The 23,714-nt window shown below is 41.2% G+C and overlaps 2 protein-coding genes across 7 annotated transcripts in view; one reads left to right on the plus strand and one right to left on the minus strand.

The window, feature by feature from the left end:
- Positions 1 to 19,507, plus strand: part of TBC1D14 (TBC1 domain family member 14) — a 74,509-nt gene extending 55,002 nt beyond the window's left edge. For 2 of the 6 annotated variants that reach the window (XM_065634094.1, XM_065634100.1), the window contains 5 exons: positions 466 to 594; positions 3,628 to 3,737; positions 11,165 to 11,423; positions 14,901 to 18,575; positions 18,663 to 18,967. In XM_065634094.1, coding sequence (XP_065490166.1) covers positions 466 to 594; positions 3,628 to 3,737; positions 11,165 to 11,423; positions 14,901 to 14,966 — 564 coding nt within the window. In that variant the 3' untranslated portion in view covers positions 14,967 to 18,575; positions 18,663 to 18,967. Of the gene's footprint in view, positions 1 to 465; positions 595 to 3,627; positions 3,738 to 11,164; positions 11,424 to 14,900; positions 18,576 to 18,662; positions 18,968 to 19,148; positions 19,224 to 19,464 lie in introns of those variants that run through there. The other 4 variants (XM_065634098.1, XM_065634095.1, XM_065634097.1 and 1 more) reach the window with 4 other exon arrangements.
- A 2,327-nt stretch (positions 19,508 to 21,834) lies between these two features.
- Positions 21,835 to 23,483, minus strand: CFAP184 (cilia and flagella associated protein 184). The gene is made up of 2 exons (XM_065634101.1): positions 22,677 to 23,483; positions 21,835 to 22,389 (listed from the first exon to the last, which is right to left on the minus strand). Exons 1-2 carry the CDS (start codon positions 23,481 to 23,483, stop codon positions 21,835 to 21,837), a joined length of 1,362 nt encoding a protein of 453 aa, XP_065490173.1.
- Between the last annotated feature and the right edge of the window lie 231 nt (positions 23,484 to 23,714).

The following is a 23,714-nucleotide window of genomic DNA, read 5'->3' on the forward strand; positions in this document are numbered from 1 at the left end:
TGCTGCTTGTCAAATGAGTCATTGCAGTTGTCTGTAACTGCTGGTAATTGACTGAAAAAGAACAGTCATTGTCTCTAGTGTCCTAGTCCAGCTTTCTAGAAAGAAGGGTATATATGATCCTTTCCTAGGAGAGGAGTGATTACTTTGAAACAGCTTATTCTTCAAAAAAATCTTTATTCTGCTTATTTGAAAGTGCTGTCATCCTAACCTATCTTTGGAATCTTTCTTAGCCTTTGAAAGGAGGCAGCATGGGGATCATGAGCTTCCGTGCTCAGAACATACAATTCCAAAGGGTCATGTGGGTTAAAACCCTGCCTTTCCGAATGTTGCACAGGAGCTGCGCAAGTGCGTTAATTCAGCGGCTCAGCAAGTACATTAAACATGAGTGATTGCAAGGACAAAACGAAGCAGTATTCTTGGAAGAATACAGTTAATACTGAATGGTAACACTTCTCCTTTCTTCAGGTACAGGGCATGTCATTCATAGCAGCAGTATTGATCTTGAACTTGGATACTGCAGATGCCTTCATTGCTTTTTCTAACCTTTTAAATAAACCCTGTCAGATGGCATTTTTCCGTGTGGACCATGGCCTTGTAAGTATGCAAGAAAACGGTAATCTACATGTGGTAGATGTGTGTAGGGAAAGTTTAAAAAATAGCTTGCAAAATAAGTCAGAATTTATTCTAAAGCAACATGATTGATAAACAAAGAACCCAACACACACACCTGCACCCCCTGAAAAACACAAACAAAACCAAACCAAAACCACCCCACTAACCTTTTTGAATAGGCAGGTGAATTAAATTGTTCAGCTGCTATTTTATGATGCTTGGAGAATAGTTATGAGACTATTATTGTAGGTGGTTTTCAAATTGAGCACTGTAGTTGAAGGCTGAAAACACCTTAATATTAGAAGAAATGTCTTGAAGGTGCTTTTTACCCTGAACTAATAAGTTGCTAAAAATAGACTGTTGCAGAGAGAAAGAGGTTTCTCAGCTCTTGCTGTAGCTGCTGTGTTTGAAAAGGTGTCCAGGGGAATCAGATGATGAGACCACTTCAGTTTTCAGTGGGAGCTGGTTGCCTGGTTCCCTCTGGAGGATCTAAAAGTCCTTGTTAGCATGTACACTGGCCTGCTTGTGTACCATAGCAAAATATATCTCCTGAAATATGTTCTTAATTTACTTCAAAAGTTTGGGGGGTTTTTTGTAAAATATATGGCATTCTGCATTTCTTTCTCACTTATTTACTTTTTAACACTATGAAGACAGGATCTGCTTCTTGAGAGTTCAAATGGAAGAAATAAAGCAAAGGAATGGATGACATCAACAACAATCACTTTTGTTGCCTGAACAGCAGGGCACTGGGGATGCTGTCAGTATTACTTGCTGGAGGAGCAGCGTGAAATTCCTTGTTGCAGCCCCTGAATCTCATCAGTTGTAAATGCCCATGGGGAGATGTACCACAGTGTAGACAGCATTGCTAGGAGCAGTGTCAGCCACCTCCGTTAATGTACTTAGAAGAACAGGACATGTTCATCCATTCCATGTGTGAATATGATCCTTGTGAATAATGTTTTGGAATTAAATTTGCTAGAATAAGATTTTTTGCTCTTTTTAGCTGAAATAGTGGGGTTTGGTGTGTTCTTGGATAGTGCATTTAGTTCTGTTAGCCTGGCTAAATAGAGGCTACATGATAAATGAATGCTTACAGAGAGTAGAGATGGTGATACATGAAAAATATTATCATATGAAATTACAAAGCCATGATTCACAGCACAAGGAAAACTTTGTACCTAATATTTCAAACAGAGAAGCGAGACAGTTTTGGCTTCCTGTGGTTAATATACTGATCTGCTGTCTGCCCTCATCTTTTTGTGTCAGTTTTACAGTTTAATAACTAAACTAAATGCTTATTTGTCTTAACATGTAATAAATTAAAAAAAAAACAAAAAACAAAACCAAAACACCCACAAACAAACAAAAAACCCCACAAAAACCCAGCATAGGTTAGTTGTGAAAATAAGGTAATTTATACTGATTTATCTTGATTTATTTTGTTGGTTACAGCTTTATTAAACTAGAATGTTTTTTAATTACTACTAACTGTCTTGTTGAATGTTTTTGATTAAGATACCTAGACTGCTATTGCATTTCTAACAGAGCTGCCTGCATTACTATCAGTAGATGTGACCGTAGCAGTTGTGTGTAAGATCTCTTCTCTGAAGTACCTTTGAAAAGCATTAGTAGATGTGTAGTAGTCTCTTGCTGTGGTGCTAGCAGGTGAACAGGTCATTTTGGAAGCAGGAGATCTGCTGTATTACCTGCTTCCTTCTTTATACTCAGATCTCACCTGATGCTTGGATTTCATGCATTTGAAAGTCTATACTAGGAAGCTATTTTAGTTGGACAGTTCCCTTAAGTGGGAATTTCTGGTTTCATATTTGCCGTGAAACTGCTTCTCTGTAGCTGATGGTTCAGAGATTTTACGTGACTGCCTTATACTCTTACTGACTACCTGGCTCGATTTTTCACTTGCCGCTGTTAATGAAGGTACTCCACCATCTGTCAGTTCACGCAGATGAAACAGGAAAACTTCCTGTAAGAACGTAAAAAAAAAAAAAAACCCTGGGAAACAAATCTGTCATCTTTTAAAAGGTTTTCAGACAAAAGGGTCCAGAAGGCTCTTCTTTTCCCTTTATTGTAGTGGTGTTTTGGGGGGAAGCATGCTGGTACAACTCATACTTGGAAGAAATCACAGCCATTCTTTATTGCTGTTATTGGAATATTGTAATTAAAATTACTGAAGCATTCAAGGACTTTGCTTAACTTTTCTCCCTCTAGTATTAAGAGGAGAGGGGAGGAGGAGGAGGAGAGAGCTAAAAAGCTTTTTTTGTTTCCTACTCATAGTTGGACTGGAAGATTTTTTTTTTTTTTGGTGCCCTCTGTTATGAAATTTGACTTAAATTTTCAAATTTTAAAATAACATGAAAGTCTTTGTCTTAAAAGCAGTACAGTTCAGGAGTTACGATATCAGATGGGAGTTATTTGCTTCTCTTGCATAGTTGTTTTTTCTTGATCTTTGGCTTTTATGTGTGAATTTTGTCTCTCCCTCTTTGCAATAGAAATGCTCTTATTTTACAGTGTATGGTATAGAAGCAGCTTTGGTATTAGAATATGATTTATGACTGGAGTCAACTGGACACTTCACTCATGCGTTGAACTATTAAATTGTTTTGGTTTCGTATTTCATTTTATAATCCATTGGGCCTTGGATTTTATTCAGTGTAATATTAAATTACTGCCTCAAGCATAAAGCACCATTCTGTTATCATAATTATTTTGAGAAATCAGCAAATAACTTCTCTCCTGCTGGTATTTCTATTTCCAAGGGAAACTGGCCAAGACCCAAAACAATAATTACATTGTTTAGTATGAGAACAGTATATAGGGTGGATCTTAAACTCTCTGTGCTTGCAGATGCTGTCCTTTATGTAAATGTTTAGCTCCTTATTGTATCACGTAATTCATGTGATCCTGGCTTTGAAGAGCATTAATCCAACAACAGACAATACATTTAAGCCTATTAATACAACTAACTGCTTTTTTCTCCCCGTTGTATTTTTCCAGATGTTGACTTATTTTGCTGCGTTTGAGGTATTCTTTGAAGAAAATCTGCCAAAGTTATTTGCTCACTTCAAAAAACATAACTTAACTCCAGACATCTACCTTATTGATTGGTAAGACACTGAAAGCATAATTAATGTGCATACTAGCGTTTAGCTCCATGTCATATTCAAGACAGAAGCTGGAGTGCACTTACCTGATTTAGTGTTCTTTTAAGATAAAGACTTTATCTTTTGTTCAGTACTTGAGCTTGTCAATCCAAATAACTCATGCTTACTTCTGTGATGTTTAACCTTTGCCTAACCATCGTTGTATTTCCATCGAGTTTGAAGCTTGTTTTGAAATGCAGCTTTTCTGCTTCGTGTACCAGAGTGTATATCCAGACAGTATTGCTAGTCTTGCATTTGAAATGTATAGTTTGTCTTCTTGCACAGAACAGGAAAAGAGTAGTTAAAACATAGTCTTTCTGTCCATACAACAAAAAGCTAGAAGCTACAGAAAAGCGAGCACCTGGGCTTTTGGCAGGATGAACTGTGACTCTGAGGCAGTATCTCACTCAATGTAAGGTGGTCCCAGATCCTGTGTGGAGGATCTCAGTACAGGTTGTTTGAAAACCATACTGATGTCTCCCAATCACCTTTTTGCCCATCATATGTTTTGAAATGATCTCTAGGAGTTTTTCTTCCATTACTTTCCCAGGGACCGAGGTAAGGCTGACCAGCCTGTAGTTTCCTGGATCCTACTTTTTGAAGACAGCAGTGACATTTGTTTCTTCAAGTTTTCAGGAACCTCCCATGATTACTGGAACCTTTCAAAGATAATCGAGAGTGGCCTCACAGTGACACCAGACAGTCTCCTCAGCACTCGTATGTGTATCTCACCAGGTCCCGTGCACTTGTATGTGCCTGATTTGTTTAAATGTTCCCTCACACGATCCTCCTCCACCTGAGGCAGGGCAGCCTTGCGCTAGGCTTTCACAATGGTCTGGAGGACCTGGGATTTCTGAAGGCAAGTCTTCTCAGTAAAGGCTGAGATGAAGAGAGCAGTGAGTACCACAGCCTTCTGCATGTGCTTTGTCACCAGGTTCCCTGCCCTGTTCAGCAGCGAGCTCGTGTCTTCTCAAGTCTTTTCTTCTGCTGATGTATATTTGGACAGCCCTTCTCATTGACCTTAACATCCATTGCCAGATTCAATTCCAGCTGGGCTTTGGCTTTCCTAGCCCCTTCCCTGCTTACTCAGTGTCTCTATTTCTCCAGGGTCATCTGTCCCTCCTTCAGCCTCTTTTTTGCTTCCCTTTTATATTTCAGTTTTGCCAGGAGGTTCTTGTCCATCCGTACAGGCCTTGTGCTGGTTTTATTTGAGTTCCTTGATTTTCATATGCCTCTTGCACAGAGGACAGTATAATATGGACTTTGTTTGACTTGGCTTTTACACTGGGATTAAATTTTAATGCAACGGAAGTAAGAGAATGAAGAGATGTGCAATGGATAGGCTCATTTCTCCCAGAATTTGGTGGGAGAAACACTGTTGGAAAGATTTTTTGTGACTGAAGGCTGAGAATATATTAAACTGAACTAGATCTATGCACAGAGCAAGAAGGTACTAGAAAAAATACTGGAATAGGATAGAAGGGAAGCAAGAGGGCAGAGGCTGGTATGTTCAGTGATAAGAAGAAAGATGTTGAAATTGTATTGCCTCAGACAATGTTGCGAAAAGCCTGTGTGCGGAAGAAGCAATTGAATAAAAGGGATATCATGGTAGGAAGTCTGTAAACATGATGGATAGACAACATTAAAATCACCAGGTTATGATCTTTTTAATGGATTACTAGTTTAATATGATGTTGTCATGTCATGTTGATCTTTTTATGTAGGAGAGACTAAAAATGTGTGTCTTCATGCTGCAGGCATGTTAATATCGCTCCTTTGTCTAACCTTGAGCTTTACGTTGTAAAGAAGAAATCCTGAGGAACACCACCACAAATTGGAGATTTAGAAAAAGACTTTTGATGAAAGGTTGAAGGTTTACATCCCCCTCAGCAATTGTACTTTGATAGATTAGTCTTTATTGTATTTCCTTGACTAAACATTTATTTGATCAGTTGCTCTCTCTGAGTACATTTATTGGTTTAAAAAAAAAAAAAGATTGACTTACCAGCAAAGAACTGAAGTGCTGAAATCTGAGCGTGTGGGGCACACCAGACCCCCTTTTGTTCCTTCTGTGGGTGTTGTTAAAAGCACTTAAAAGACACTTCTCTCAGGAGTGCTTGTGGATGGCGCTAGACATCTAGCTGAGCTAGACAGCTTATCCCACTCTGTCTTTAATTTTGTTAGACAGCAGAGTTGGTGTTTAACTGTGTAAAATTTAGGTGTAATGTTTAAATATATGTTTACGTGCGTGTGTATATAAGTGTACATATACTGTGTGCATACGTATACTTTCTACTTTAAAATACTTCGATCCTGTAGGAAGCAGATTTAGATTTTTAAATTTTATTTATTTTAAATGGCCACTGGAAACTTAATGAAATGGACTTTCTATGTGCTGTCTTTCCGTTACTTCCAGGAAGTAGTATAGAGAGTTGTAAGGAAAAATCAGGTGGATCTGTGTTCACACGAGTGAGTAACTATTAAAAGACTTTGGAGAATGTTTGTAAGGTTGCCAGTGGCTCATGGCTGACAAGGAATTTGCTGTAGTACAGATGTTGCTCCATTAAAAACAGAACTGCTTCCGCAAAGATAAGAATGCGGTTTCAGTGTGTTAAAGTCAGGGAAGAACGTGGTACAGTTTAGCTCTGAATAGGGAGGTAGGTTAGAATCTTCGTGAAACAGCCTTGCTCTGACAACATTACATTTATTTAAATGTGCGTTTGTTCCGAGCTCCGCAGGGAGGCCAGCTGCTGTGGCGGTGGCCGGCGCGCTTGCTGTGCAGGCGTGTGTGCTGCCCATGTCCCTGGTGCCAGCGCTGCCCAGGCCAGTTGCTGGGAAACCCTCCTGCTCCTGCCGCAATGACAGTGCGATCAGCACGTCTCCTTTGTGCTGCAGGGAATGGCAGTAAAATGTATATGCTTAAATCATTTTTGAAGGGATATGTTCCAAGAAGAAGAAATGCTGTGCATGTAGGTGGGCTCAGCTATGCGGGTGATGCAATGCTGCTTTGGGTTTCCTTGGGGCTGGTAGAGGATTTAGGGAGGGGAACCCCCCTGCCAGTTCAGTTCTGCCACTGCCTTCTGTGCTGGGAAAACACCAAGCACTTAGGAATTTAATGAAGAGGTACAGTGGCGTGATTATCAGTGGATATTTGCCAGAAATAAGACATCTCTTAAAAAAGACCAGCGTGCCCCAATCCAAACTCCAGCTGACAAATCTCATGGAAAGAATTCAAAAGCTAGACAGGTTTCTACTTTTTTGAAGAATATGAAGGGAATCCAGTGTGAGAGGGGTGTAAAGAGCAATGTGCAGTCAGGTTCACATAGAGGGGAAATAGTGTGTCTGAACAGCCCAGCTTTGGCCTCCCGGCTCTGTCAGCTGATGAACCACAGGCTCTTCCGAGCAGAGGAGAATGGGGATTTACGAAGGACACGTGCTGTCTATTTATGGCCTGCTGCTGCTGCACAAACACCTCTTTATCCCTTCCCAGAAAAATGATTTTGGCCATTATTATAGCCAGGGGCTTTGTTTGTACTGATGGGATTGATCAGTGGTTCTTTAGTATTGCACTGACTGTGATTGTGCTCCGTGAGCACTAACTTTCTGTTGACACCATTTACTCGTCGTGAGAAAGCTCCAAAGCACTTTGAATGTTTGAAGTGGGCACTTCCAGTGAAGTATGATAAGCTTGCTATCTGTTTCATTAAGAAAAACATTGTCCATGTCATGCCAGTAACTCTCCACTCCCTCAAAAAATAAAGCTTAAGATGATGCTTTGAGTGCATGCCTCCTTTTCAAAGAAAAAATGGACTGTAATTCTGTCCGAAGGTCTCTGGTGACTTTCTGATTTTTTTTGAATTTGAGTTGTTACTGGAGTCCAAAAGATCGGAGTCTTCAGTCCAATTTACAGTGTGCTCATCCTTATGTCACTGCAGGTTAGGGTGAAATCAAGTGAAATATTGCATTACTGTGTAGTACTCCTGGGCGAGAGAGCAGGGCTTTTGGTATGCTTCTGACTGATTGGAAATTTCTCAGAAACTCACACAGTATTTGTGTTTTATTGATACATTTTACAATGCAGTCAGATTTGCTGAGTGCTAAGAAGTAGTGCTGTTGCAGTCAGTATTGTATAGTACTTAATATTTAAGATTTTCTTTCCTAATGAAAATACTTCCACTTTTTTTTTCAACTGTGATGATTTAAAATTGTACTAAGCAAACTGTTACCAACAAGCTTATTGCAATAATTCCGAAAGTGCTAGTGAGATGCCACTATACAATGAAGTGATACATGAACACTTAGAAAGATGCAATCTTTGTGTCAAAGGAGATATAGTTGAAATTAATGCAAAATGTAACAACTGAAAATTAGTACCAGGATTAAGGAGGATGCAAGAACAAGTTTAAAAGGTAAATTGGTTCGTCAGTTCCCACAACTGAACTATGACGTTGCAGAAGTATTTTTTTGCTGTTACAGATGTGGGAAATGTATAGTGCAAGAATTGATCTGAATCAAGGTCTGAAGTGCAAGATCTGATTTGCATCAGTGGTGATTTGCATGAGTTGTCAATCCAAAATCTGGCATACCTGTCTCCATTGCTGTTGCTAACACTATCTTATGAAGACATTTTAATTAGAAATAAAAGAAGGAGGGGGAGGGGGGGAAAAAAGGAGAAACAAACCAAAGACAACACTGGGCCTATGGTTATCATGGTAACAGTGCTTTGCTTTCTTGGTAACATTATGGTCACACACCTTCCCTGTGAGCCAGGATCTCGTGCATCCACGTCAAAGTCCACTTACATAATGAGCAGGAGCATCTGGTACTTTTTTTTTTTTTCTTCCCCCCATTCCAAACAGATAGTGGCCAATAGCCACTGACATATCTGTGCTCGTTGACCATGTTGTCGGTGCCTGGGACTCCTAGCGCGCTGGAGCGAGCTGCAGACACAACATCCTGCGGCACAGCAGCGTGAGCAGGTCCTGAGCAAATGGCGCTGGTGCTGCCGAGAGCTGCTGCTGCTACTGTTCTCCTCTAGCAGCTGCTTTATTACTATCACAGATTTCAGCTGGGTTTCAGACCAGTAGCTCAGATGTCTACTAAAAATTGTCTTTCAGTAGGAAATGTTTGAAGGGAGCAAGTGCTGTATCAATTCTTAGCAGTAATGATCCCTGCTGTGGTTTCATTGCATATTCTAGGGGACCCAGTCTTCGTGCTTAGGGCTTGATGCATTTAATTCCATGCTAGTATTAATGAAAGTTGATTGCCTTGTGAATTTCCTGCAAATTGCACTTCGTTCCAAATTATGAAGAGATCGATGTCAAATACCTTATTTGATATGACAGCTTTTTTGCTGCAGGTAAATCTTTTCCTACAAAAAGTAGTGTTCTAATAAATAGCTCTGTCTATTTCTTCTGACAGTTAATTTTCTGCATAGTTGCAGATTTAATACAGGTGAGTTGTTCAGGTTAGGTCTGAATCATGACAGAATAATAGCTTTTGTGAGTAAAAACAGATTAAAAAAATAGACATTGTTACTTATCTTTAACCAGGACTAGTTTCAGGCTGTTTGCCTGCTACTCGGTGACCAGGAAAGGACTCACTTGAATTGCTTCCTATTACACTGTTATTTTTAAATGGAAAAACTGTTGCTGTTTCCCTTGCATGTGTCTGTACAGACGAAAAGCCTTAGTTCTGCTGTGTGAGTGTGCTGTAGCAAGACATTTTTATATGGTGTGTGACTGTACAAAAATGCTGAAAGAGCACACAAAGTCTGCAAGGCAGGATAAGCCGATAACCCAGAGAATGGGTTTGTATCGTGCTATTCTTGTACAGTCATGTATGTATGTAAAAGACATGTATGAACAGTAGGGGGGTTTTTCATCCCAGACTCTCCCTCACATTTGCTTATTTTTATACTTCTAATATAGCTCTTTGGAGAACAGAATGTAAAAGATTTCTACTTGTTATAAAGACATTGCAATGAGAATTAAAAATAGAAAAAAGTAACATCTTATAAATCCTAAACCTGCAATTTACTTGTCACCTGTATTTGTGCAAATGGTTTAGTTTCATGTTGCTGCTTGTAAAATGAACATATTTTCCCGAAGTGTGCTGATTCACAGAGAAGTCCGATACTTGATGACACATCATTCAAATAATCTTATATAGTAAAAAGCAGATACTGCAGAAAACCTTTATTAGAATTTGCTATGAAAATCATTCATATTCTATACCTCTATATATGTGTGTGTATATCTGTTCCATTGTAGTTTTTTTAATGTGACCCAAATTTCCTAAATAAAAAATTGGAGGGGATGGGGGGAGTCTTAAACACAAGAGAACTACTGTTCAGCATATTCAAGAAGAGATTTTGTGTTAGAAGGTGTGGAAAGCTTGTATTTAAATGTGAGCCTTTGCTGACCTCTGCCGGACAAAGAATTATTTGCAGGTTTACAGAGATCTTTGATGCAGTGCATCTGTGGAGAAGTGCGCTCTCTCTAAATTCTGAAGGAAAAAAAAAATCACTGAAACTCTTTTCCCTTAAATACTATAACATGATTCCAGATAACTTAATTCTTTTCGCTTGCTGTTATGATGTTGTTAGTGACAAAGAAAACTGCTCTGCCTTGTAGCAAAGCGTTGGGTCAGGAGGGAGTAGGGAGCATTTTGCGTTTCTGGCTGCAAGGCATTTTGGTGAAGGAAGAAATGTGCTCTTGGCAGTTAATGAAAATGCGGTTTTAGCAACTGGGAGGAGGTTCTTGTTCTGCTGTTGTCTTTACTCTTTGGGGATCATATCTGCTGAAGCACTCTGAGCGTATTGCAGGTATCTTAGTGTTCTCTCTGGATATCTTGCATGTTTTTCTCAACTCATGAGAGTTTAAACTGATCTTTCCTCCAAAACTCATGCTATTATTACTTTGCCAGTCAATCAACCCTAGAACACAGAGTTAATTTTACACATCTCCTTCATCTGATCCACAAAATTCCCTCTGCAGTATGTCTTAAGATGCATCTTTTTGTGTTCTCACAGCTAAAACTGCATCAATCCTCAACTTCAAAGTGATAAGATTAACTATGCCTTTGATTATACCTGCGGCCAGTACATGTCCATCATAAAACCATATATATTTTTTCTTCTGGTGTGATCTGAGAAAATTGAACTTGGAGAACCAGATTGATAACAAGATGCTGTAACTGTTGTACAATTTTATGTTGTTTCATGTATTGCTTTGCAGCAACTAATAGAAGTACCTTCGAAATAAAAAAGTATTCAGGTGCAAATATTTGAGAAGCCTCAAACTTAACTAAAAAACAGTCTGTGTACTTCTGCGAGTATCCAAAATGTTTTTCTTGTGCTGTAACTCTGAAAATTTTAATCTGTTTTTCAGGATATTCACATTGTACAGCAAATCTTTGCCACTAGACTTGGCATGTCGTGTCTGGGATGTGTTCTGCCGTGATGGAGAAGAGTTCTTATTCCGTACAGCTCTGGGAATATTAAAACTTTTTGAAGATATTTTGACCAAAATGGACTTCATTCATATAGCTCAGTTTTTAACAAAGCTACCAGAGGACTTGCCTTCGGAAGAATTCTTCACATCTATTGCGGCCATTCAGATGCAAAGTAGAAACAAAAAGTGGGCTCAGGTAAAGAGGATGTTGATCTTTGATAACACATGACTACTGTCCTAATGAAAATGGGGTTTGGCAACATCTGGAAGAAAGTTTTAACAGAGCTAGTGTTCGATTTTACAGGTAGGTAGGACTATGTAGCTCACTCCATGGTTTTAGTATACATTCAGATGAGTGGGTTCCCTGAGCTTTTCTGAAAAGGGAGACATCAGGCAACATTCAAAATTGAAATGTTTGGTGAAGTCGATGATGTAGCATATGACTTTTAAAATTTATTAATTACAAAGGCTACTAGCAACATTACAAATTGATATTTAAAAGCAGACATTCAGTCTTCGGAAGATGCTGACAATTTGTCAGGACACATCATCATACAGTCATTATCTTACTATCCTTGAGGATCCAGTCTGCCTGATTTTTGGGTTGTAGAGAATTGACTACCCCGATTTCTTCCTTGGATTTTAGCACTGAAGCCTTTACTTCAAAAATTGTAGTCTCATCGCTGTAAGTCGAACTAAATCCCAGCTTAAAGAATTTACCTTCTGGTTTTGGGTCATAAGTTGCTAGTCCCAATTCAGCTTTGTTTCTGTCCCTAAGAACATTTTTCAGCCAGCAGTGTCTCTACAAGTAATCTCCTAGTCTTGTTCCTTGTTCAGGTGGCTCACTTTCTTTGAACATGTCTTGTGTGGATGGGGATCACATACCAAATCAATTCTCAGTCTACTGCTGCTTCCTTTGCAGAGAAAGGGAGATAGTGGTCCTGTTCTGCCAGGTACCCCAACTAATGGTCTTGCTTAGCCAGTGGTTTTCAGTCTGTGACACCTGTGGAGGTTTAGTGCTGATTATCATACCAGGAGGACTCCTTCAAGGTACTCTAGGCCAAATAGTCTTCCTCAGGCTCATCAACTTCATTCAGACTGCTCTGGAATTTGTGATTGTTTTCACTTGTTGTGGCGAACTGAGGAAAAAAATGCTGTTGAACTGTGGTGCAGATAGATCTTAGGGCACAGCACACCGTAGGTTGGTCTTGGCTGACCTCTTGTCTATCTTGACTTCTGCACCGAGTGGCTTTCTTCACCAGGTGGTTCCATTGCTGGGTAAGTTTCTATCAAGAAAGCCTCTTCACTCTCTAGCCTGCCATCCTTTTCCAAGCCAAAGTGGGTAGGGGCTATGAATTGCTCACATCATGCACTTAGCAGGTACTTACTGAGGTACCACTATTGGAACCAACCTAGAAACATGAACAAGACGAAGAGTGTACGTGATTATGTTTTCTGTTATTAAGATCTTATCTGTGGTGACTGCCTACCTCTCTTGAGGTTTTTAAAATTCACCAGGATGAGTTTGGACTCAGAAACCTGAACTTTGCTGTTCCAAGGCAGACAAGCTTTTGGTAGCGTGTGACTGGGTTGCACAGGTGGACTCGGAGCAGCGTTGGGGCAGCACACACCCACACAGCGTGCCTGAGAAGTCCAGCTGCAGCTGGGATGCTTCTTAGCTGAATAATTATTGTTGTAGGAGTCAGATGCTTTGCTGTAGTATCCGTGTGTTTTCTGTAGGGAAACGCCTTTTCAAAATAGCAAAATAAATGTCCGTTGTGATGGACACTACCGTTAAGATAAACTCTATGTGGACTGACTGACCAGGGACACTGGTTGCCAGAGGATGCAGAGTGTTCTTGAGCTTAGAAAAGTGGGCTCTGTGTTCCCATCTCTAACATCATGTTGTTTGGTTACAGTAATCGTACTGCATAAGCAAACAGCAGAGCTTGAGGTACCACTTCTTTGTAGGAGTGTATTTGGTCAAATTCAGCTGCACATCTCAGCAGTAGGTGCATTTGGCACTCAGGAAAACACCTGCTTACTGAGCCTTTCATCTTGCTGTACCATGGTAATTATGGTCCTGGTATCCTGTGGGTCACATTCTAGCATCATGATGATATAGGTAGGGCCTGGTCTAAAATGTAACGGGCTCCTTATGAATCTGAATCCCATGGTCCTGGTTCCCTCATCAGACGGGCTGGTGTATGTTTTCCATCTTACTCTATTTTGCATCATTGACAATGTGATCAGGAAACTAAAGACTGAAAGGAGTCCTGGTAAATTGCAGACATGGCACTTCTGATAAGAATTACTCTGATTATCAGTGGGAAACCTGCAAGCTCTATTTTCCTTCTGGAATTACTTTCAAAGAACTCCAGGGTACTGTGCCAATCCAGCCTTAGCCTGAAATGTGAGTAGCTGTTGTTACACTTTGTCATCAACAGCAGAGAAATAGAGATGGTAGAACAGACCAGACTGTGGGCTTAGCATTTCTGTAATCTGTGTGCTCAAAATCTTAGCTCCATAAAGTTTTCCAAGTAACTAAAGAATCTGAGCTCTGTTAGTTGGCTTAATGTCTATGCTTTTCTGCATCAGTATTTTTGTGTAATCGTCCAGATCTTTAAAGAGGTTGATTTTATTTCTACCAAGGATATTGTTATTATGGCACTTGCAACTCTCACAAGCCCATGTGATTGAGTAGCTGCTGATTTACCCTGAGTCTCTGTGAATAGGACCGTACTGAAATCTCTCCAGTTCTAGAAACTGCCCAACAGCCAGCCAGCTGTGGCTCCGTTCAGAGCCGTGGTGAACTCTTTCATTACAACAGCCATGGATGCTTTTGCATTGAAGCAATTAAAATATAGTCAGTGTTGTGTGATTGCCCTGTGAGTGATTTAGCCCGAACTGCTGTTAACTTAGATGGCACAGAGGTTGCTTTGAAGTCAGAGAGAAACAGCAGGCTTACTTGTAACTGCAGTTATTTGAGATGGAATGTCCCTTAGTACGTTCAATTCCAGGGTGATTCTTGGGGGTGCTGCTGGTCTTCTTCAGCAAACTATAGGGCAGGGAGCATGTTAAGCAGCACGAGAAACTGGCAATCATTGTGCCCTCTACATGAGGGCTAACGAAACAAAATTGTGCATTGGATAATAGGAAATAAAAATGTTCAGTGTGGATGCAAATGCGGACTTTTTGCTTCACAAAAAGATGTAAGCAGATCTGGAGACAGTGATGTGCTCTAGACAAGCACCAGTCAGTGCTAAGGTAATTCTGGTCTGAACTCTTAGATAATATCACACAGCTCAGGCTGCTCTCTTGCTGTGTTTTCAAACAGACCATATATCTTGGGAATTATACCTTCTCCTCAGGTACCGTCCCTTAATAGTACTAGGCTTGTGTCATCTGGGTAAGAATCTCATCATGAGTGTGTATTGGGGGAGAGTGAGTTTAAACCTTTGTTAAATCCATTTGTATCCATGCCACAAGGACTCATGGGAGTGGTCTCTGTCAGTGGAGAGATTTTGTAAATTAATAATAATAAATTTAATATTTAACAGTTAAAATAGTGCTGCTCAGAAAAAATTAAATTGGAAACTCTTCAGACAATGACTTATTCAATAGCTTTTTAAAGCTAATACTTTTTTTCTCTCTCGTTCCTTGAAATGTCTAGATACTGGCTGCTCTGCAGAAAGATAACCGGGAAATGGAAAAAGGAAGTCCTTCGCTCAAACGTTAAATTATGGTTGCCTCCAGTGACTCACGGACAAAGAGCTAACATGGCAAAAGTATTGAGTACAGTTTGACATGTGTGAGCCTGCAAATCAAAGTGTTATTTCAGAGTTTGTTTAGTAGTAGGATAGCCTCAAAGGGGAGAGAGGAAAAAAGAGGAGGGGGCAAATCGGGGGATAAAACCCTTATAAGTGAAACCTAGGCTTAGCCTTAAACTTTTAGTGGAATGAGCATTTGCTGTGGACAGCGTTACACATTCTGTACTTCTGATGAGGGCAGTGAAACTAAACAATACTAAGGGGGTTTTTTAAGGTTTTTCTTTGATCTTTTAAAAGACTGGACAGACATTCAGCAATGTCAGTTGCTTTGAGAGCTATTGCCCAGTTTCATTCTTAGACAGGATCTACTTTCCATACCCGTAGCAGAACCTGGATCTGGATTTTAAATACCTGGTGCTGGAATTTGTAGTTAAATGATGTAAGGACCATTTCTTTAGAAATGCTTCTTGTTTTAGAGGTTGTGGGTCCCGTTTGCCAAAGAAATCATGTAGACATAGAATTACATTCCATTCTTTAAAAAATTAAGTAGAAAGTAAACTCAGAGGTCACGCTAGCAGTGCAAAACCAGTTATTCTTCAAGATGCCTTGGAGATCTGTGTTTCCAATCTGGATGCATGTGGAAGACGTTCCATTAATCAGATTAGATTCCAAACTCACTGTGGAGTTTCTAATATTAAGCTGGCACCATTTCTCAGTTGTAGTCTCTTTCCTTTGTTAAAAGCCAGGGTGACATACTACTAAATGTGTATTTCCATGCCTCCCTCTTCTGGGGCAGTGCTGTTTTGCTTACCAGCTACTTAGTCCTGTGCCATCTCTCCAGTCATGCTGATAAAACTGTGGGCTGAGCAGATGAATTGAGAAATGGTTAAAAGCAATTTTTATAGTTACTTTAAACCCAGCTCTGCTCACTGGCAAAACTGAGGAGGAAGGGTGTAGGGGAGAAGTTTGGTGAGCCAGCATTGCTGCTGAAAATAAAAGGTTGTGTGGGATCTCCTGAAGCTGCTACTGCCACAGTGGGAAAGCATGACGTGGAGCTGATCTGTATGTAGTGACAAGTGAAAGAAGTTTATTGGGGAATGCACCAGATAAATACTACCAAAGCTGTTGTTTCCTGGTGTTTTATCCAGCCTCTAATACATTGGAGGAAATTACAGAGAGGGCAAACTATGGCTATGTAATTCTGTTATACAGCTTAGATCCCCTCTGCACTCAGATGAATGTTGAACTGTAAATCATGAGTGCCTCTGATTTACAAGAATGTTTATTGCATAGTGTATAGTGTAAAATCTATTTTATAAATAATGAGGATCATTGAAAAGGGAAACTAACTGAAGCAATATTTGTGTTAACTGTAAAGAGGCGTTACTAAATCTTCTAGCTATATGGTCAGCCATTTCCCAATGCTCTTCAGTCTGGTTTATGCTGATTATTTTGGCATTGTCCAAACTTAAAAAATGAGAAGAATAGTTGTACACTGCTCAACTCAACATACAGTATAAAGGACTGTAGGACTTAATCAAAATACTGTCCTTCAGTACAAATATTGTTTCTGCGAGGGGTAGCTTGACTGTACGATTAAAAGAGTGAGAGCAAGATTCCCTGGTGAGGACTTGTGATCACTTTGGAAGATGTGTAATGCAAATGCAGCTTGCAGGTCTGATACCTGCTTGGCCTCTTTTCCTGTCCGCTTTGTCTACCTGGCGTAATGGATGGAGTTTTTTGGTGGCCGTCTTAATTCCTCCGTAAGACACTTAAGTCCTCACTTACTGAAAACAGACATCAAGATGCTGATATGAAACACATGTTAGTTCTCCCGGAATTTGTAAAGCTTTGTTCCTTCAATGACCGGTACTTGTATTGCTACACTGCTGTGAGGTGCAATAGAAAGCTGGAAGGTCAGTAAGTATTTTTTAATATTACTTTTACTACAACAAATATGCCTTTCCATGAAGCTTATGAGAGGCCTACAATCTGAAACATTTGCACTATGCTTTTAAATGATTTATTAAACACATAGACAACTTTTCCTCAGTACACAGTTTCAGGTGGTACTGTAACTGGCTTTGTGATTTAAGTCTTCATTGCAACTAGGTTTGTATTTCCTTTTAAACCAAGTCTACAAGTGTGGCTCATTTGTCTGGTTAAAATCCGTTCTTTGCTACTAGGTATCTTTGCAGCCATCCACAGCCTGTTCTCCTTTTTCTCTTCTCAATAAGATGTTGAATGTAACAGTGAAAATGGGCATAGCTGGGGGAAAAAGGCCTGCTGCAACACTTGTGCACTGTTTGTTACGTGCAAGTGTAATTATTTTGTTCTGTGATTTGATCTTTCTGTTCTTAGAAGATGTATATATTTTCTAAATGATTTCCTTATGTATATAAGGTATGTTCTTTAATGAAGAAAAGCAATGCAATAAGGAGCTTTGCACAGTTTGTTTTCAAACAAAATACATTTGAAAAAAAAATCACCTGCCTAAAGATGCAATTGTTCCAAGTTCTCAGTAACTTGATTTGAAGGTGACGCTTGAATTTTGATAAAAAGAGAGGTGAGTTGTAAGGGCATAGAATTACTTGCCACTGAGCTTTTTAAGTTTCTTGCAGCGTACCAAATCTCTTAATTAGCCATTAAGGAAGATTTCTGTAAAAAATTCAGGGATTGCATAAAAAATTTTGACAATTTTGTTGTTCAGGTGCTTGAGAGTATCTGTAACAAGATGCATGAGATTTTCTTCATTGAGCAAGTGTCCCCATCAAACAAACTTTATTTTCTTCATGGGTTTAAGGAAAAATAAAAATGCTGCAATACATCGTAAGTCTACAACTACCTACCACTGTACATACGGCAGATCAGAGAAACCAGAAAACTTCAACCAGGTTTGGAATTCTGTACGACCTGCACTTTATAATAAAGCCGTTTTGCAATTTCAATCAGCAATCAGTCATTAATGTTATTTCATTTAGTAAGGAATTTCATCTGGAAAAAAAAAAAAGGTACCTTGTAACAGCTTATTTTTCAATGTTTTAAAAATTAGAATGACATACAGAGAACTGTTGATACGTCCCCTGTACATCATGTTTAAATTGGTTTTATGTAGTTATCAAGTTTGTTTTGTTTAGATATGTGTATCAAACTGGAACTTTTTTCAACTGTAAATATATGTTTTTGTTAAATAAAGTCATGTAAAGTTATCTTAATCACTTATCATCAGTATGATTCAGAAATTAAAAATTCAAGTACCTCTCTGTTTCTTCACAGGCTTCTGTAGCAGTTTTTGTCTGTCCAAAATCTGGACTTCAGGACATTTAAATATTGCAGGTGGAAGATTTTTTTTGGTGCTGCTTTCCAAGTTCTCATGTTAAAATACTTGTTATAGTACATGTGACATTTAGAAGATTCAACACTTAATGGTGTCTGTGGTTTAATCGATTTCATATGTCTGTCTTTGAACTAGGTATGAGATCTGATAAATTTCTTATTAAAAACAGATGTGAATACATCTTTGTGAGATGCACAGAACTCGGAAATGCTTGAATACCTTATCCTTTCTACATTTTAATGTAAGAATCTTAGTTTATTGCAAGTTTCATAATCACAAGGCATTTTTGTGCTCAACTTAAGGCAGTATTTTTTTAATTCTTACATAGGCATAACTTCAGAGAGTAAAATGGAGAAGTTTCCAGATGCTTACTTAACTGACAAAAGGTTAAAGCACCAAATGAAAGATAAATAAAAGCAGAGAGAAGACAGTACCTGTGCAACAGGACGACGTGGGGAACGTAGTCAAAGACTTGGCTGTCACAGTTCTAGTTCCTCTGGTAAACACGTCTCTCCCTTCCTTGCACCAAAGTATTTTACTGTTTGATTTGCTGGCTTAGAATGTAAAATCAGAATTGCTTTCTATATGCCTATGCCAATTTGACATCGATAGAGTTTTATATTGTATACATTACAGGAGTTGCATTAAATTGTTCAAAACTAGATTTACTTTTCCTTACCTGTTTTCCCGGTACTAATTTCAATCTGTTGGAAGAGAAGTGAAATACTTTCCTGCATGCAGGCACATGCGATTAGGAAAAAAAGAGACTTTTGTCTTTACTGCTTCCTGACGAAATGTCTGCCTGTATTTATAGGGCAAAACCAGAATTATCTTTGATCTTCATCCTCATGGTGCTTTGGAAAGCCAGGGTAGCAGTGGGTAGTGTCAACAGCTCAGCACTAAGGAAAAAAGTCCTGGAGACACTGTGTGAGTTTAAGCAAATACCTTAGTAGTATTTGGTTTCAGTAGAAATAATTCAGTTCAGGGAGTACACGATCACATATCCTTATTTGCACCGTAAATTCTTGCCTTTTCCAGATGTCAAACACACGTCAACCAAAAGTGTCTAAGACTTAGTTTCCCTCCTTCTCCCTTTGTCTGTCTACATTTGTTGCTTGATGGTGTTGAAGAAGCTAAAGGAAGGCTTATTTGCCTTAAGCCAAAAGCAGCAAGAAGTGTAAGAATTTTCCTGGAAGGAATCTGCAAGAAGTTAAAACAGGTAAAAGTAAGTGCTCTTAGGGAGATGATTGCTGATCAACCTTAATTATTTACTGAAAACAGTTTTGTGGAACACCAGGAGGCTACTTGGCTTGTGCGATAGCTACTCTTGCCGCAGGAGAAGAGCTCATGTTTGGTAACGGCTCACGATGAAAGGTACTGCTTTTTCTGTCGTCTTTTTAAAGAAAGTGGTTGGCAGTTATGCTTGTAACTGTGAAAAGTTTTCGAATATTAGTTGTGTAATGTCTTTTCATGAATAGAGCATGTGAGCTGCTGGAGATACAGAGTACTCGAGTTGTTGGCAGAACAAGAGCCTGCACTGTTCCACTGTGTTTATGCAATAGTTCTGCAGAACTGGAAGGACCTTAGAAGAATATAACCAAATAGCTCCTGCATGATGGCAGTAAGAAATTACTCCTTTTCTCTATGACACAAGAACAAGATTTAAACCTTCAGTAGTGTAATAACCACTTCAACTATGTTCGTCTTTTAAATATCCAGGCAATTCAGAAAACCTAGTTCAGGGATGATTTAAAAGAGAAAGATGTAGCAAATTCCTAGAGATGCCTTTTTGTAAGTTTATCTACTTTTTAGCCCTATGTAAGTGTATTCGGTGATTTGCATACTTCATTTAAATGCATGTGCAACTTAGTTTGGAACTAGAACCAGCAGCTCAAATAAATACTGGTCCCACGGAGTGTCATTCCAACCTGTGGTAGAAAACTATAGGTGCCACTCCTGCTCTTTCCCACAGGGATGTGGCTTCTTTCCTGCAAAATTCACAGCCTTTGAACGCTTAAGTCTGAGCTTTTAATACCCAACTATGACTACCAAAAACGGGACTAAAGGTTGCTGGTCTCTCTAGGCAAAGTAGTGGTATGACACACAGAAGTTAACTGAAGTAGGGCTGATTCAATAACTGGGTCCATCAGCTAGTGGTGGCCTGTAAGGCACCTACGAAGGCTGCGGTTCCTTCAGTGATGAGAACATACCGTATGGTGAGCTCCAAAATTTTACTGGCCTAAAATTTTTCTATATGCTTGACATCCATCCCATACCTTAAATTGAAAATAATGCTACAATAGCAACAACAAGAGCTGCAGGATATAGATCAGTCACACAGTTGCTGGCTGCCATGGGGAATGGGAGTTTAAAGAATGTATCATTTTGAAAGGGGAAGCTATTTCCTGTAAGTAAAGCTCTGTGAGCAAGGGGTAATGGTTTTAAACTAAAAGAGGATAGATTTAGACTAGATACAAGGAAGATATTTTTTATGGTAATGGTGGTAAGACACTGGCCCAGGTTGCCCAGAGAGGTGGTGGATGCCCCATCCCTGGAGACATCCCAGGCCAGGCTGGACGGGGCTCTGAGCAACATGATCTGCTTGCAGATGTCCCTGCTCATGGCAGGGAGGGTGGACTAGATGACCTTCAAAGGTCCCTTCCACCCCAAACCATTCCCTCCCTTTTCAACTTTTTTTTTTTTTTTCTGGAATTCTGATACACTATAGTAGAGCAGTGCAGAGGGGGCTGAAAGGGTGATGGGCTTGCACTGGTCTTTACATCATTACACGCCATGAATACGGAGGACAAGGCAGAGTATTCTAAAACTGTAGAAGCTGAAAGACCAAAAAGCTTAAAACTATAGTTTTGAGTAATAAGATTTATGTATATATTTATACTATGAAAATAGTTCTTTAAGTAATTAACCTTTCTTCTTGTGCACCACCATGGCAGACTTGGCAGCCAAGTATATTTTTCAAAATGGGTGAGTGGCTTGGTGCTTCTGTAGCGCAGTGGCCGCGAGTCATGTCAGGTATTGACACAGCTGCTCTCCGCTTCGCAGCCACATCTCTGCAAATCCCCCTCGCAGTGTGCCCACAGGCAGGTGTCTTCATTGTACAGGTGAAGTTGATACTGAATTCTGAAATTCACACAGAGAGTAGCAGGATCCGGATTTGAGTTAGGGTGTGGTGACTGCTCTGCTTAAACAGTATTGCCATGATCTTAAGGGACTGAATGCTAAGATGGTTTTCTAACAGGGTAGGCTTTTGGCTGTAGCTTTTTGTTTGTTTAAGATAGGCATATATGTATGGTTTCATTCAAAATTAAGTAACTACTGTAATCTCTTCATTGAATGCATAATACTGACACATCATGTAGAAAAGGCTTTTTTAGGAGTGTGGTGTAATATATTCCCCAGGACTTACCAAAAAGAAGCATGTTAAAAATGAGAATGATGGAAAACTCCTTTGTTTATTTCTTTTTCATACGTTCTTTTCTTCAGTTGTCCTCAGCAAGGACAGAGGAATTGGCTTTCTTGATTTTTTTCTGAATTCCCCTACAAGTAACGATTAGCCCAGCATGGTGACGTTTCAGTGTTTCTAATTGCTGACTTAGCAGCTCTGCAGCATCCACCTTCTCCTCCAAGTCCCGAAGCAGTATGTCATTTCCAAGCAACCCACATTGCTGCTGCAATTTCAAATTGTGTTTCCGCAGTCTGTCTCTGGCCTGTTTGCTTTTGGTCAGAATGTCTCTCTTTTGTGCCAAGTCGGTCTCAATTTCCATCAGTTCAGCCCTTCTGCCTGCATTATCAGCTTCCACAAACTGTAGTTTTTCCCTGAACTGGCTGAGAATATGTACTGCATTCGCTACCTTCTTTTTGAGCTTCAGGATTTCATCACTGAGGTCATCAACCCTTTTGCTGTGTTTCTGATTCTCTTTCTTCATTTGCTCTAAGTCCACAAAAGGCTGACCCTCTGCCTCTTCTGCCTGAGCTTTCAAGGTGGTTTCAAGGTTTTGGATTTCATGCTTCAGCTTGATGTTTTCTACACGGGCCTAGAGGAGTAGAAATAAAAGAATTACTCTATTTCTTTAATCTTTGCCTTGCCGGAGAATAAGTGCCTCCATTTCAATTAAGTGATGACAATAATAAAACTGCAAGGGGAGAAAAGTATCACCCATCTTCTGTTGTTTAATACTGAAAAGGTGCTTTTACTGGAAGAAATTACCCTGTTTTTAACAAGAGGAAAAGGCCGGCCTTGCAACAATCTTTTCGACAAGAGAAGACAGAGAAGGGACAGACAAGCCTGCAGCCGCAGCTCCACCAGGGGCCCGGCCCTCACCTCCCGCACTCGCTGTTCCTTGTCCCACTCCCTGTCCTGGATGTGTCCGGCTGCCTTCGCCGCCGCCTCCCCGCCCAGCTGCCGGCAAAGGCTGGACACGGTCACCGCCTTCTTGCGGGCCTGGAAGGTGGTCCACTGGGCCTGGGCCCGGGACTGCCGCTGCTCGCCGGCCCGCTCCCGGACCTCCAGCCGCCCCCGGCACTCAGCGGCCACCAGCTCCCGCTGCTCCCGCAGCTCCCGCAGCCGCCGCAGGAGCTGCCCGTACAGCTGCGCCGAGCCCCGCTCCGCCCGCGGCCGCCGCGCTCCCTGCCGCAGCCGCAGCAGCTGCGCCAGCCGCATCTGCAGGCGGGAGCTGGCCTGCCGCAGCCGGTCCCGCTCGCCCGACAGCTGCCCGTACTGCTCCAGCAGCTCGTCCCGCTCCTGCCACTCCTCCTCGTTCTCCTCCGCCGAGTCCTTCTGCCCGCCCCCCAGCTCGGCTCCGCCGGGGACGGCCGGTGCCGGGGGCGCCGCTGCCGATTCAGCCGGCGCGGCAGGAAGCGCCGCGCTCGCCGACTCGTCCTCGCTGCTCGACTCCTCCTCCGCGGCACCGCCGGCTGCTGGCGCGGCCACCGGCGGTCCCGCCGCGACCTCTGGCTCTGACGGTTCCGAAGGCCCCGGCGGCTCCTCCGGCCGCGGCGGCTCCTCCGGCCGCGGCGGCTCCTCCGGCCGCGGTTCCGCGGGCTTCCCGGCCCCGCCGAGCAGCTCGGGCCCCGGCGGCTCCCCTGGGGGGCCCGGGCTCAGCTCCTCCGGCTCTGCCGCCGCCTCCATGGCCGGGCCCCTCCCCGCTTCCCCCGTTGCCCGGGCAACGGGACTCGGCTCTGGGGGGGTGGCCCCGCCCCGCTCCCCGGGCGCCGGCTCGGCCGCGCCCCCCCCTCCTCTGACCACCACTCAGGAGCGGGGTCGCTTGGGGTCCCCTCTCCGATTGGCTGCAGGAAAGGGTAGAGGGATCCCTGTCGGCCAATCGTAGCTTTTCATTTGTTTTAATACCCCCCGCGCCCA

Source organism: Caloenas nicobarica, chromosome 4, assembly GCF_036013445.1.
Source record: "Caloenas nicobarica isolate bCalNic1 chromosome 4, bCalNic1.hap1, whole genome shotgun sequence".
NCBI classification, from domain to species: Eukaryota; Metazoa; Chordata; class Aves; order Columbiformes; family Columbidae; genus Caloenas; species Caloenas nicobarica.